Genomic DNA, 15,564 nt, shown 5'->3' with positions numbered 1-15,564 from the left:
ACTAAAACTCTGCAGTTGCTACATTTAGAGGGAAACACTAAATCTACTAAACTGACCAAAGGCCATAACGGGTAAAATTCAAAGAGAAGCATTATCCAAGCAGAGCAGATAGTACGGAGAGAATTACAGAGTTTGGATCAACGTTTGAATGGGCCCATGTAGATTTGTGAACGTGTTAAAATGCTGTTTTCAGAGCTGAGAAATGTACAAAGATGGTTTATTAGAGAGAATTGCTGGAGTTCAGTTGTAATCCATGGTTTCAGAGTCTTGTGGTGATTTTCTTAAAGTGAGTTTGGTCTTGGTCTTTTATTTTCCTGAGGATTGGGTAACTTCATAGATATACAAGTCATACTTTTCAGGCTGAATAGTGGTATATATAATAGAAATCCATCTATAAATCTTTATTATTGCACTGCAGTCACTTCAACTTAATCAATTAAACCTAAACATAAAAATAAACCCCAAATATAATGTGTTTATTGCATTATTACCATCTACACCAGATGTTGAAGAGAAATTGGCAGTTTACTAAATAGAAATATTATATGCTTTGTGCAGTTGTCTACAACCTTTTGAATTGGAGGTTCATAATAACAGTTTGAAATTAAGCGCAAAAGCTCTGGTCAGAAATAAAGTAGAATTGATTGATTTGTTTAATCTGTATACAGTCAGCAGATCAAAGATTTGCTTCAGTCTTTCCAACCAGAGAATATTTTGGTCCATCTCAATCATACGTATAAAAAATGACCTTAAAAAATGATTCTACAAAAAGGATTTAGACAACATACAAAGTTATTGTTCTTTAGAAAATAAAGACACAATTGTAACAGTCTCCTGGATAGATTATTTTTGCTGCAGTCACAGGATCCGATCATGCCAAAGAAAAAAAACAAGTTGGATATTTCGATAAATTCTTTGTACTTTGTGCTTTTTCAAAGGTCGTCCCAAACATGGGCGGTAAACATTTCAAGGGTGTGATAGTCTGGCTAAATTATAGTTTACACAATCAAGCTGATTTGGCCTTACCTGTTGCACATTCCCATATTGTCTTTGCCATAAAGTGGTCAATAGTCATTTTTCACATTACAAACTTTGAAATCTCAATTTTTCTTTTTTTTGTTTTTAATGCTGCATTTAAAATGTTTATGTAAAACCAAAATGCACTTTATCAATATTTATCTTTACACAGTATTTAGACTTTAGTAGATTAATTCTTTTAAAGCACTATACTCAACATGGGCCCAAATTTAAATTACATATATACTCAAATTCAATATACATTAATATTCTAAGTCACATGTCCTCTTCTAAATAGACTAACTTTTTTGCATAATAAAATTCAAGGTATCACAACGACTCTGCTGGGTAATTCATCAGTTTACAACTCTGTATTATACAAATGAAACAAAAAACACCCCTAAAAATAACTGTAATCAGGTTGGTTTCACGTGTCCCCAGGAGGTAGGTGAATAAAAGCAGACGTAGAAGTCTGGTGGTCGTTTCCAACCTTGATTACGTTTCCTCTGTATTGAAGTGCCACTCTGGACGTTGAGCCGATAAGAGACAGGCAGGACGTTTTTAGATGTATGCTTCCTCGTTGGCAGGGTTTGGATTCTGGTTCTCAGTCTGCTGCTCCGGGCCGTTTTCCTGAGCCTTCACCAAAGTTAAAGGCTTGATCATCATCCGCAGACGCTGAGGAGACATTTATTACAGCGTATTTGTCAACACAAAGACACAGACTGTGTTTACATTAACGTTAAAAGAACAAAAACATCCCTATTAAATCTATGACATGGTAACACTTTACTTTTCCCTTAAATAACCTTAGTTAAAGCATTATTAAACATTAATTAACACTTTAATGATGTTATGATAATCATTATAATGTATTAACTAACTTACAAGTTAATGCATTAATAAGCAGTTAATTCATGCTTAGTCATTAAATCATGACTAAGCATTAATAAATGTTATATAATTTATTTTATTTATTTTTATTTATTCAGTTCATTTCCGACATGGTTGCATTCACAGAAATTCATTTGACATTCAGAGCAAAATCACATCATTGTTTTTTTTTTTTTTTTTTTTTTGTCCTTTTTTGTAGTTTATATGACAGTTTAACAATGAAAGAAAATAATAATTATATTGTATTAGCTAACATTAACTAACATACCAGTTAATACATTGATAAGCCGATAATGAATGCTTAGTAATTAAATCATTACAAAGCATGAATAAATGTTATACTGTATAATGTAATTAGTTATCCTTACATAACATTAATTAACAGTTTAATAACTTAAAAATAATAATTATTATAATGTATTAACATTAACTAACATACCAGTTAATGCATTAATAAGCCAGTAATGAATGCTTAGTAATTCAAACATTACTAAATGACATTTTAATCTTCTGTTTGACTAAATATATCTCACAAACTGCTTGGCTGCTAAAATAGTTAAAACTTAAAGAAACTTGGAACAGATTTAGTAACTAGATAAAATTAGTATTATATAATATGTTCTGAATTGTTTTTACTGCAACTTTCAGGGACTCAACCTTATGGCTCCTGATTATTATTATTATTATTATTATTATTATTATTATTATTATTATTATTATTATTATTATTATTATTATTATTTTATTTTTTTTTGGTATGTTTTTTGTTTGTTTATTGTCTCCCATATTGAAATATCCTACATTTCCTGTGTGAACCACATTATCCAATCAGAGCAATATCTGCTCTGGGTGTTACCGTCCTGGATTAGTATGAAATGTATTCATATCAAATCACTTCTGTCATAATGTTGAATAGTTTGCCAACTCTCTGTACTACACACAAGTTATCAGACACCCCACATATCCAGTAGTTATTGGTAATGAAATTATATGTCAAACTTTAGACAAAAAAATTGGTCTACATTGGTAAAATTTCTTGAAAACATATTTTTTTAATCCATTAATGTTGTGAGATAAGCATGTGTGGCATTTCTGGCTATAGGCAGTCTGTGCAGGACCACATAAGCCAAAACTGGGCGTAAAAGTTGAGTTTCGGGTTCTTCTTTGGAGATTGAAATTGACCCGTCTTTATCCCAAGACTAAAAAATAGACGGAGGGTAAAGTACCAAGGGATGAGATAAACCCTATCATTCGCTGAGGATAGTGTTTCTTGTATGCATGATTTTCTGTTTGCACCTGTGGCCTGATAAGCTGATTGATACATGCTGCATAATGACAAAACAGTGTGTTTTGGGGGCACAGAGCAGTGGGCTTCAGCAGTGGACTAAAGAGCACATATTTTGCTGGGAATCCTTGCCTTGAGGAAGAAGTATTGTTGAAATGTCCCATTGCTTTACCTTTTGGAATTTGGCAAGACTACAACATCCTAGCAGGTATTAGGCTAGTGGAAGGGCTAGGGTTACTAGCTGCTGCCGCTAAAATCCAACAAGCCCACAACTTCCACTAGTTCCATAACAACGGAATCTTCACCATTTATGTTGCTTATACAATACCTTGCGAGAGATGACAACTGTTATTACAATCAAAGGGATTCTAATTGTCATAAAAAGCCTTTAAAAGTTGGTTAGTTTTGGTTGGCGTTGTTGTTGACCTCTTCATAGAAGGTTTTCTGGCATTTTTGTGAAACTCCACATCCATATGGGTGCTGAGCATTATTCTGCCGACTGATTGCTACAATTAGACAACCAGCCTTCAGCTGGTACAACCAGATCTGACACCTGCACTTCGCCTCTGATAGCCTTTTGCATCGCCTGCAATTATGGCCCATTTATTCTGTCTGTATTGTCTATAGAATGATCTACAATATTACCACATGGACAGAGTAGAGCTTTTTATTCAGAGCACTCACCATCAAATCAGAGTACTTGTAATGGGTGCACTAAAAATATCTCCTGATAATGCAAATTAACAAGCCAATACAATGTAGTCCATACAATGTGATGCAAGCAAACGCCTGCGGTTTATATATTACTATATTGACAGCCCAAGGTTTTTTTTTTTTTTTTTTTTTTCACATTAAAAATGTAACCACAGAACAAAGATGTAAGCAGTGTAACTGTGAAATAGTTAGGCGACCTTTCTCTTGTGGTTCCATGTTTTTGTAAAACATGCTTCGTATTTAGTTACAGGATATATTCTGCGAGCCTGGCGATAAGCCACACCCACATCCTTACTTTTTATAAGAAAGTGGGTATGGTATTGCCGCCGTTTCTGCTCACTTCCTCGGTTTGAAAGAAACCGAGCCAATCAGAGCCATACACAAATAAGGTCATATCTCCTGCACCAAGCAGTGTCAAAACAAACACAGCGCCCGTCTCAGAGAAGACGTTCAGAGCTGTGCTTTGCTCTGTTTTAAAAGACCTGGATACATCATCGTTGAAGCCACAACAAGAAGTAGCTTTAAAATCTTAAGTCTGGACCAAACTACATGCCTTTTTCCTCTTCCGACTCCCTTTAGGGAAAAAGATCTATGCTTTCGGGCTATTGTCGTTGCGTCTGCTTTTCGTTTGATTGGTTTCTCTGTACTAATATTCCGTCAAACGATCATGCAAAACTCAAGTCTCCCAATACAATCTTGAGATGTTGTGACTTGCAATACTAGAATATTGCCCTGTTAAATTACAAGTAATAATTCTTTCGTCTTCCATACATTGGGTAACGTCATAAGCAAGACAAGCTGGCATATGTTGCCAAAGCTGCATGGTAAAAGTTACTCATAAGATAATTAACTTAAAATCCAACATGAACTGTCTGAAATCAACCTCACACTCAGATGTGTGGAATGTTCAGTGGCAGACAAAGTTAAACATGTTTCTTGGGAAATCTGTGGCTACTTTTCATCAGTACCTCCTTTTAAAGTATTTGCCCAAAAAGATTCCAACTACATTTAGCAGACGTTTTTATCCAAAGTGACGTACAACACAAGCAGCTAGAGTTAAGGGACTTGATCAACTTCCCACAGAAATGGCCCAGGCTGGATCAAAAGTGATGACCCTCCGATTACAAGCCCGCTTCCTTAACTGTTACGTCACCAACAAATATAAGCGTTTTTGTTCTCATTTTGCTGTATAGAAGTCTTACCTCTTTGTATGTGCCTTTAAGTGTAAGGAACATGTAGCCCATATAACCAGGGATGAGAACCATGGAGGAAAGGGCCATTAACCAGCCAACACCCTGACCCCATGCTGGGAACACATAGTCACCCAAGGTGAGGGGAACCATCTGCACTGCGCTGAACAGAAAGACTCCCTGTGCAACAAAAAAATAAAATAAAACATTTTAAAATATAATTTGATATGCACATTTTACATTTGGGGAATACTTCAAAGTAACATATTAATCTAGTAGATAGCCCTTACCCTTAAAATGGGTAATTCATCTGCACATGATATTGTTAGGCCACCCCTGAGTAATTGGTTGATGTTTTAATTCCACTACTTTAAAGCAGTTTGAGAGGAACTTTAAAAATATCATGCAGATAAAACTTACAGCCACAATGAGTGGAGTGAAAACAACCCAGCAGGCCTTCCACCACAGACATGGCCTGTAGCCAATCATTTCTTCAATGTTGTCATAGAACTTGTTTGCACCTTAAATCAAAAAATAGACATTGTAAGTTCACGCGAGTTCATTTAGAACACTCGTGAAAATAAAATACATCACTTCTAAAATGTTATTCTTTCTTTGTGAGCCAGTAGCAAATGGTCCATGAACTGGTAACGGTATGTAGCCTGGTAATTGGGGATCACTGCTTTAAAACTATACATTTACAGTACATTCAAAATTAAATATAAGTTTTGTTTCATTGAATGAGTCTTTGGCTATATTAAGAGTAAATTGTGAAAACATTTCTTACCGTAAAACCATGAAATTGAGATACACTCAAAGAAAACCAGGAAGAGCAAGCACATCCCACTGGCTGAGTAGTAATCAAATAGCTTAAACACGTACAGTCCACCCTGCAAACCAAGCAATGATAAGAGAAAAGTGACTCAACATAGAAGAGGCAATTATCTTTATGCGCAAAGCGGTGCGTGAGTGGTCAACTGGAAAAAAAATCGAGAGCGCCAGGGCACCAGCAACTGTGGCTCGTGGATTTAGAGTTTTCTCATTGGTGAGGATAGAATTGTTGCTCTAATGCAGCGGGTGTAGCTCTGAGCAGGCCACTATTCCCAAGCATTAAAGATACCGACATGACAGCAGATCTGTGACATTTGTTTCACTTTTCATTTCTACAGTAGAAACCGAGATAGAAACACTTAAAGTGAGAATATTTATTATAAGATTTGATCATTTCTAGCTGGTTTCACCATTTTAATGTTTCTTTGTATTCTGTACTTTCAATCATTGAAAAAAAACCCAGCTGTACGTTTTTGGACCATGAGCGGGAAATGTGTATCCTGAGAACACATACCCCCAAAGAAAGGCTTAGATGGAAATGAATTAAATTTATGCGTTATGGGAACACCACTAACCTACAAACATGAATGCTTATTAAGCTATCATAATACAACGTATAATATATGGGTTCAGAAAAAAAACTTGTTATGTTTGCCTAATAAGGGAGCAAAATTTTGGTGACTTTGGTAATGGATGTATGATTTTAAATACATTGACATAATTATTGTTGAGTTGGGTAAATGGACCAAGGATTTTTAATCAGATGATGTGTCCACATAGTAATTCAGAAGGTGTCTAAAATGAGGCAGAAACCATTCTTAACTGTGTTGTAAACTAACCAATTTGGTTCATAACCAAATCTTACCAAAAATACCAAATAATATGAAAAAAACAATTAAATTTGCATCAAGCCTAAATCTACAGCAGAAAGGATAATGAACTCAATTTGACAACTAATTTTGGTCTGTGGATTTGATACTTCAGGGTTTTCGGTGCCAAAAATGTACCGACACTGGTTCATTGGCTTACCTGGGTGATGTTAGACAGGCCGATAATATAGGATATGAGGCAAACGATAGCAATGAAGATTTCTCGACGTCTTCGCAGGAGATGAGGAAACTCGTCCACTAATGCAGTGATGAATCCCTCCACAGTGCAGAACTGAAGAGATCGCAAAGTTGTGTCAAAGCTGTGTGACGTAACCCAACGCTTGCCAACATTTTGTATTGCAGGTAGGAGACGACAGTCTTGGTAACTCAACTGTCCTGGTTATCTGTAATTTGTATTTGTGTTTTATTATTGCTTGTTTGTGCAGGGGGAAGGTAATTGGTGGTTGCTCTTGCGAAAAGATTAAGGATTTAGTGAGTAGCAATTAAGGAGCATTTTTTTTCCTTCCTTTTCCTAATACAAATGCTGCAAGCAATAATGCTAAAGCTGTTTTTGTAGCATACTCATTTATTTTCCAACTTGTTTGAAAATGCATCATTCATTGACTTTAATTTTTCAGTTGTTCTTACCTGGCTGTCAATCCCCAACATCAGCAACATGGAGAAGAAAAGAATAGCCCAGAGGGGAGAGATGGGCAGCTGGGTGACGGCCTCAGGGTAAGCCAAAAACGCCAAACCAGGCCCTGATAAATAAAATGGAATATGACGATTGTCACTTGTTTTCTTTTGGATATTAATATTAAACATCTGACATTTAAATTGATCAGCTTTAATGACGATAAAGCTGTATTACTGGATAAAAAGGAAAAAGGAACATTGGTGTTCATAAGAAAGAGAATGAGAGAGAGATGAAGTATGTTTCCTAGTCCAAATTGAGTTTTGGGGGGATTTTCACACAAATGATTTTTCTCTTACAAATTAACGTCAAGCTTTTTGAACTGTGATTTGTGCCCAATAGATACTTGCTGGTTCTCTGCTGTGCGTATTGTTACCATGGAAGCTCAAAATTGATTGCAATTACCTGAGGCTGCCACATCAGCGATTGGTCTCTTTGTTACATTTGCCATGAATCCCACGATGGAGAAGATAACAAAGCCAGCAAACATACTGGTAAAGGAGTTGATGCAGCAAACAATGACAGAATCTCTGTAGGGAAAAAGACAAGGCACAAGGCAGCCATTGTCACGCCTGTATCAATTCCTTATCAACCCGTCACACATTTTCTCCAGGCGCGGGGGGAGGGGAAGGGAAAGGTGGGACGCCATTTTACATCCAGCGGTAGCCCAGTAGATGAGAATACATTTATATTGATCTGATCTTTAAAGAAAAAATAAAAAATAGCAAAAACATTCAGCCATTTTCTACTCTCAGGGATGAAAGACACACAACTAAGCTGCTGATGAGTGTTAATCTATTAGGCCACACAACTAAGTAATGTCAAAACGCCCCACAAAAAAGATAGAAAAATGAAAAAAAAAAAGGAAACAATCACCATGTAATTATAAAATGTGAGCTGAAACAATGCAATGTATGGTATTGACCTACCTGTACACATTGTTATGAAAAGTATTGTAGCTGCCAAGAGCAATGAGGGAGCCTAATCCCAGTCCATAGGAGAAAAATATTTGAGTGGCAGCATCGAGCCAAACCTGCAAAAAATGTGTAAACATGAAACCAAAACCAAATAAATGGGATTGGTGATTATTATAAAAAAAATTTTAATCATAAGAATTTTGTTCTGTCCTTTGTCTGCATATATTATCAAAGGTTAACACTACACACAGTGCAATCTTTGTGTAATAGCTATGTATGTTGTATTGTTGCAAAAATAAAATATTATATTTAATATTCTTAGTTGTGACCATCAACAGTCCTTCCTAAGGAAGGATAAGAAAACATTTAATAAAGGGGAAGATGTAAAAAAAAAAAAAAAGAAGGCAGTGTTACACCAGAGTGAGGGGGGAAGACAAGGGAGGGGGAGTTGGAGGGGACATTAAAAGGAAGGATTAGTGTGAAGCCATTTTGGTTGTGATGAAATAATGTGATGTTACTATGGTGCATATTGTACAATGGGGTACAAGAAATGCTTCAGTAGCTTGGCCAACAAAAGTGATTGTCATGGAATATATTTTGTCACCTTTTTTTTTAGTTATAACTATTACTTTTAAAAAGGGTTCAGATAAATTAGATATGCAATGTTATACATCTATTTGTTCAGTAGTACAAGCCCCACAATGGTTATTAACTAAAAAACTGTACTTTGGTTTTTAAAAGACACTTAGAAGTTGATTAAATGCTTCAACTAGTTGTATATGCTTCTGTTTTGTCCAAATCTAAAGTTTGATTTTGCATGATAAATCATTATGTACAACAGATAATGCATAGCCAACACAAGAAATAAAGCAGGGAACATACCTCAGAATGCTTCAGTTTCTCAAAGTCTGGAGTGATATAGAAGAGAATTCCATCAAAGGCACCGGGCAGGGAAAGGCCACGGCAGAACAGGATGAACAGCATAAAGTAGGGGTACGTGGCAGAGAAGTACACCACCTGCAGGAGTGGACACAACGTCGCCTTAGAGCAATACAGTAACCATGTCCACACACGTGCACGCTGACAACTCACAAAAATCCTCAAAAACTTGGTCTCCCAGACAATAAGACTGTAGAAACATGAACAAAAGCTGATGAATTAATCTACTTCCTGTGCTACTGTGACAATATCTCCATAACACATCATTGTGCCCTAGTCAGCTTTTCCCTGAAGGCAAGATAACCCCGGAATGGCTTTGCTCACTACGTTGCCCATGCCGTGCACTATTTCCCTCCTTACAAGACCTCATTTTTCCTGCACGATCAAATTCAATTATATTCAACCTATCTACAAGAACAGATACTCATGTAGTTTTTTGAGATTGAAAACACGTTATTGTTTAAAATTACATTGTTAGATTAGATATCAGTTAGTAGATGTTTCCAGGCACCATGGTTTGGCCTTTAAATAAATAAAGATTGCTACTAAAAATAGAGATTTTTTTTTTTAAATTACAATTACATATAAAAAGCTGAAATATAGTATTAGTTATAACCTGAAGGTATAACCTGTTTTATAAGGTGCTCATATGCAAAAATAAAGTATTGAGGTATGTTATTCCAAGGTTGATAATGTAATATGCATTCGAATGACTTTATTCAGTGTTTCTTTCGGCTTTTGTGACAAATCTGGGTTTTCATCATTCCGTCCTTGTCCACTTTTTACTTACTTTACCAGTCCAGCTGACGCCCTTCCAAATACAGAAGTAGACCAGAACCCATGCAATGGCCAGTGTAATAGCCAGTGGGATCCTGAGCTCGCCAGGTTTCTCCAGGCCATCGGTCATCTGGTGCATGTTACGTCTGCAGAGCAGGAGTGCATAGGCTGGTTTTAGCGCACCACTTAATGTCCTCCTTAAATACAGCATGCAGCATGCATGTATGTATGCCTGTATTATCATGCAGACATGTCTGAGTGGTAATGAAGACCCTTGGTGTGTTCTCAGTAAAAGGAAGTAATGCTGTTGGACAGAACTTGTTTTAGGCCTTTTTTTTTTTGCCATTTGGCAACTTGCATATTTTGGATGACAAACGCCGAAGACCATTTTCTGTAATTCTGTGACCTTTCGTAGTGCACACAAGGGAACATGCAACGAAACTGTTCTCCAGTGGAACTTGGAATGCACTCTAGTGATAAAAAAAACTTAAAGGATATTTAACTTACTCCCAGAACTCCACCACCGCGCTCGTGTAATTTCTGCTATCTGGGATGCTGTAGTTGGTGAAGCATCGATCAGTGTTCCAGGGATTGCCACAAGTTTGCCATGGCAGATCCTGAAAATTCAAAATACACACACACACACACACACACACACACACACACACACACACACACACACACACACACACACACACACACACACACACACACACACACACACACACACACACACACACACACAGTCTTTTTTACTTTAACCACCTCCCACTGGCAGGGTCCCTTTCTCGCTGCTGTCGAGCAGCCAAGGCTACGATGCTCACTTAAGACATTGAGATTTCATGGTTCTCTCTGAGGAGTGAATGCCTCATCACCAAATGCATTTATCAATACCTTGTGTAAGGAGCTAATCGTGTGGGAAAGGAAGTAATAAATGTCATAGTCTGTTAAAGGCCCGCTAGACTTATGTAAGCAAAGCAGTGCGGGAAAAGACAACCTCTCTGACTTGGTAAATATATTAAGTCAATGGCTGAGAAACAAACAAGCAATTCATTTTTTTTTTTTTTTTTTTTTCAAATCAAGCATCACTGCTACATTCATTAATATGAATAAAACAAAAATACTCACGGCAGTGAAGGAGTTGTATAGATAGTAAATAGCCCAGGCAATTATAACAATGTAATAGATATTGAGCCAAAATGAAAGAACAGCAGCTGCAAGACCCACACCTGAAGTGATAGGAGAATACAGTTGTTAGTTGTTAATTGTACAAAAAAAAATAGAAATATATATAAACCACTGTTTCCTCTGTTTATGTTACAACATAGTGGTGTCTTATGTCAGCACGATTCAGATTGTATATGTAACAACCGAGAAGGCTCCATTGTAATTTCATCACTTATTCTTTTAAGTTTTTATCTTCAGAAAACTAGTGTATTCTTTTATTATTATTATTTATTTATTTATTTTTACCTTTGAACATTGGGGCCAACTTCCACACTCCAAGACCTCCAACGGAAGTGTACTGACCAAGAGCCGTCTCCAGAAAGAACAAGGGCATGCCAGCAAATACAAGGGTCAAAAAGTAGGGAATCAAGAAGGCCCCTGAATGAAAGTGAAAAGTAAAGGTGTGTGAATAAACTATATTCATATTCTTTAACAATACAATCCAAAAAGGATTTTGCACCCAAAATACTGGCCCTGTTTTTGTGCGTAATTACGCACCACTTTTACAAAAAGAAGGTGCCTTTAAACAATTTTTTTAAGGAATATCCAAGAGTGAATAGAGAGGCTTGATGGGGGATATTACAGCCTTCCTCTGATTGTCTCGTTAAAATGAGAAGAGCCGAAAAAGATCCTGATTACCTCCGCCGTTTTTCCCACACAGGTAAGGAAATCTCCAAACATTTCCAAGTCCGATTGCGTATCCGACACATGAGAGAAGAAAGTCAAATTTCCCGCCCCACGTTTCTCTCTCCGGTAGCTCATTTTTAGTCTTCTGCACTTTCACCACCAACGTTTTGGGTTTGTCATTTGGCGTGGAGGTCGGCGCCTCGTTCACCGTCTCCGTTAGGACATGTCCGTCCGAAGCTTTGGTCCCGTTGGTAGCCATGGTCACGAAGTGTGTGTGTCGGACTCCTGACCAGTGAAGAGCGAGTTATGCAAGCACAGGTCCAGAAAGGCGACAGAGTATCCGTCCTGTGCTCCCAGTTGTTGAACGCGGGGGATTTGTGGGATTCTGGTGGAGAAATCAGGGACACTCAGGCTCGGTCCAGAATTCCTGTGGGAAAAACACATATCGTTTAAAATGTTGCAAAAATCTTAATCTGAAAAATAAAAATAAAAAATATATATATATATATTTTAAATACACTTCTTCATTTACTGACGTCATCGTATTTATATTAATGAGCCGATTTCAAAATATAAGCAACAATGCGCGCGTAAAGCGCATACGTCCCTTTTATTGTGTGCATTATTTTTTTACTGAAAGAGTGGAAACAAACCCCACGACTCATGAACCTCACAGGGTCGAACAGATCGAGACTCACAGGCAATAAGTATCACTCCTAATTGCCGGCTGTGGATAGATGTTAGGAGAAATTTAAAGCCTGCTCTTGTCCCTGATTCATTGCGCTCTAAATTCAATGGCCCACTTCTCACGGCTCTAGTACAAGAGTCCTGTAATTAAACACATTCACAAGTCAGACACGACCATTGTGTCCTATAAATCACCTGGAGAGGCTCGCAAATCGTTTTTATGGTTCAACGGGAGGTTCAAAATCTGTTGCATATTGTGATCGATATTTAGACTCATATAAACCAGGTTATCATGAGCCATTTTTTGTCCGAGTTGCTTTTTAAAAACTGATTTACTTTTTCATGGGGATATTTTTAATTTATAAATCAACACATAGACACTCATAATCATCAGTCACCCAAAGCGGAGACTGAGCGCGGTCCGCGCGCTTGCGATCACCTGTGCGTAATTGGTGCGTAAAGGGTGATTTAATCGTTATCTACGTTTATTTATTATTTTTGTTGTATAGTCTGAATTTGAAATATGAGTCACGGCTAAGTCTATGATCCTAATATCGTTTTTTTTTTTTTTTTTTTTTTTTTTCATTCATCATACGTTAATATTTTAGCATGGGGACATGGCACAAAGACGCATTTTGACACTATATTGCACTTTCCAAACACTAAATTTACGTCATCGTGTAAGTACTTGTCGCCATCTAATTAATTTGCATTTACAGATAATACAAATTGTCACTTTTAACCCGTTCTGCAAGATAGTTTTGTTATAGCACTCGTGCGTAAAGAGGATTCCGAGTATTTCAACTTGTTTCCCGTCGTGAATTTAAGTGGATTTTATACTGTGTACCAAATACTGAATACTTACAGTGAAATCTGTGGTTTTCCAAAGCAGGAACTTGATAAGAAATCCTCGAATTTGCGCTGCGTAAAACCACTGAGGGAAACTTTGTGTCCAGATGGAAAATATCCGATCCAGTGTTTGGAGAATAGAGGACAAATGCGCCTTTGAGAGCGAGGTGCTGTCCTTGAAGGAGTGGTGCTGAAAGAAACGATGGCTGAGAAGAAGGGGGGAAACGAGCTGCCGCCGTCTGAGTTTAGAGCGAGCAGGGCTGACTCTCATCTACATAGCGTCAATGTCACCTCAAAGTCGACCCTCCCCAACTTCAACATTTCTACCACTGAGACGGCAACGGGTTTGAGAGAGGAACATCATCTTGACTAAAGGTTTTATAGGCTATGCTTACTCTTGCAGCTCTTTGAAGAAAAAAAAAATCACCAACTTTCTCTCTCTCTCTCTCTCTCTCTCTCTCTCTCTCTCTCTCTCTCTCTCTCTCTCTCTCTCTCTCTCTATTATCTCTCTCTCTCCCTCTCTCTCTCTCTCTCTCTCTCTCTCTCTCTCTCTCTCTCTCTCTCTCTCTCTCTCTCTCTCTCTCACTCTCTATTATGTCTTAAGGTGAGTTTTTCATTATTAACTCCCACTCCTCTCCTGCTAACTTACATTTCATGTTTGAATCAACGCGACATTAAACCGGCCTAAAAAAAAAAAAAAAAAAAAAAGCCACACTTGGAGTAGAAATAAAGTAGTGTTGGGTTGCATCATATGCAGCTATACTGGGAAGCTGTGGACACAAAAGAAGGTGCCATTGCCGCCGCTGTAGCTGCTGGCAATACATGATAAGAGAATCCTAGCCAATAAAAAAGGGAGTCAGGGTGTGTGAGATAAATTGAAAACTGTCCTTATAATCTTCTTAGCCCACTGTCTCCCAAAATGAAATACCCTTGTGGAACATCCCAAATGAGCATGAGTCTTAATGCAGACGTTATTTAACGCCCACACTGAGATAAAATATTAGAGGCTCATTGGAGGATTAAACTCTTGCATGGTTTTAACTTTGAGATTGGAAAAGGAGTAAAAATAATAATCCAATGTCAATTTAGCAAAGGTTATACACCTGCCTTTGGGAATAAAAGATGTCAGTGATTATTCACATTAATGTGCGTTCACAATACGATGCGATACATGATATTGGGTTCACGATATTGATGTGATACATTGATTTGAAAATAAAACAAGCAACAAACACACATGTTTTCTTTTCTTTGCCAATTTTTTTTCTATATTTTTACATTAAAATGATTTAACTCTGAACCGTATATGAACTTTAACATTATTAACATAAAAAAATAATAATAATCAAAATATCTAAGACTTTTCCATTCTTTTAGTGCGACTGCCAACATTTCATGCCAGTCTGAAACTGGAACCTACAGAGCCCCCCCCCCTAAAGTATCCTCTTGACCCGTCCGTTACTCATGTTAAAGTTGCACCAACTGCAAATCCTTAATATCTTTATATTTTAACTATATTTCAAAGTGAAAATCAATAAACGGATGAATATTCAGCACTGTGGATGACGCCATTGTGATTAACTCTGACCCGGAACCAGTCTCTGTAACTCGCAGTGCGAGATAATTGACATTGGATTTAAAAAAGAAAATGACAAAAAATGACACTAGTCATACTCAACCGCCCCATGATGCATTGCAAGTGGAACATAAAATCTTCCTGGGACCTGCTGCAAGCTAAAAGACAAACATCCCCTTTTCAAAACAAAAGCATCTCATCTTGTCTTCCATTAGCTTTTTTTCCCCTTTTGTAAATAGCGCTCTTGTTGTGAAGTTAACCAGAAGTTTTGTCCGTAGCACAATGGCGGGTCTCCGAGAAATCTCCAAAATGTCGGCATGAATGTGTTTCCGCAAATTTTATTTATCAAATGACCACATGTTCATATTCTTCTTGGTCACTTTTTCACTTAAAATGCTTTCAGAACTTTCAAAGGTGGCGAATCCACAGCGATATTAAGCCTCAGTGTGCTTATGCATTTTGTTGTAGGTTCGA

The 15,564-nt window shown here is 37.2% G+C and overlaps 1 protein-coding gene across 1 annotated transcript; it reads right to left on the bottom strand.

Annotated features, from left to right (window-relative positions):
• Nucleotides 1-1,080: 1,080 nt before the first annotated feature.
• Nucleotides 1,081-13,935, bottom strand: slc6a1b (solute carrier family 6 member 1b). The gene is made up of 15 exons (XM_028447253.1): nt 13,531-13,935; nt 11,991-12,405; nt 11,598-11,729; nt 11,253-11,353; nt 10,632-10,741; nt 10,138-10,270; nt 9,291-9,425; nt 8,421-8,524; nt 7,897-8,021; nt 7,446-7,558; nt 6,958-7,089; nt 5,885-5,987; nt 5,518-5,618; nt 5,110-5,277; nt 1,081-1,692 (listed from the first exon to the last, which is right to left on the bottom strand). The coding sequence occupies exons 2-15, from the start codon at nt 12,235-12,237 to the stop codon at nt 1,579-1,581; spliced, it is 1,818 nt and encodes a 605-aa protein (XP_028303054.1). The 5' UTR covers nt 12,238-12,405; nt 13,531-13,935; the 3' UTR covers nt 1,081-1,578.
• Between the last annotated feature and the right edge of the window lie 1,629 nt (nt 13,936-15,564).

Source organism: Gouania willdenowi, chromosome 5 (genome assembly GCF_900634775.1).
Source record: "Gouania willdenowi chromosome 5, fGouWil2.1, whole genome shotgun sequence".
Classification (NCBI taxonomy): Eukaryota; Metazoa; Chordata; class Actinopteri; order Blenniiformes; family Gobiesocidae; genus Gouania; species Gouania willdenowi.
The sequence above is the reverse complement of the archived record's forward strand: the minus strand, read 5'-3'. Positions and strand labels throughout refer to the sequence as shown.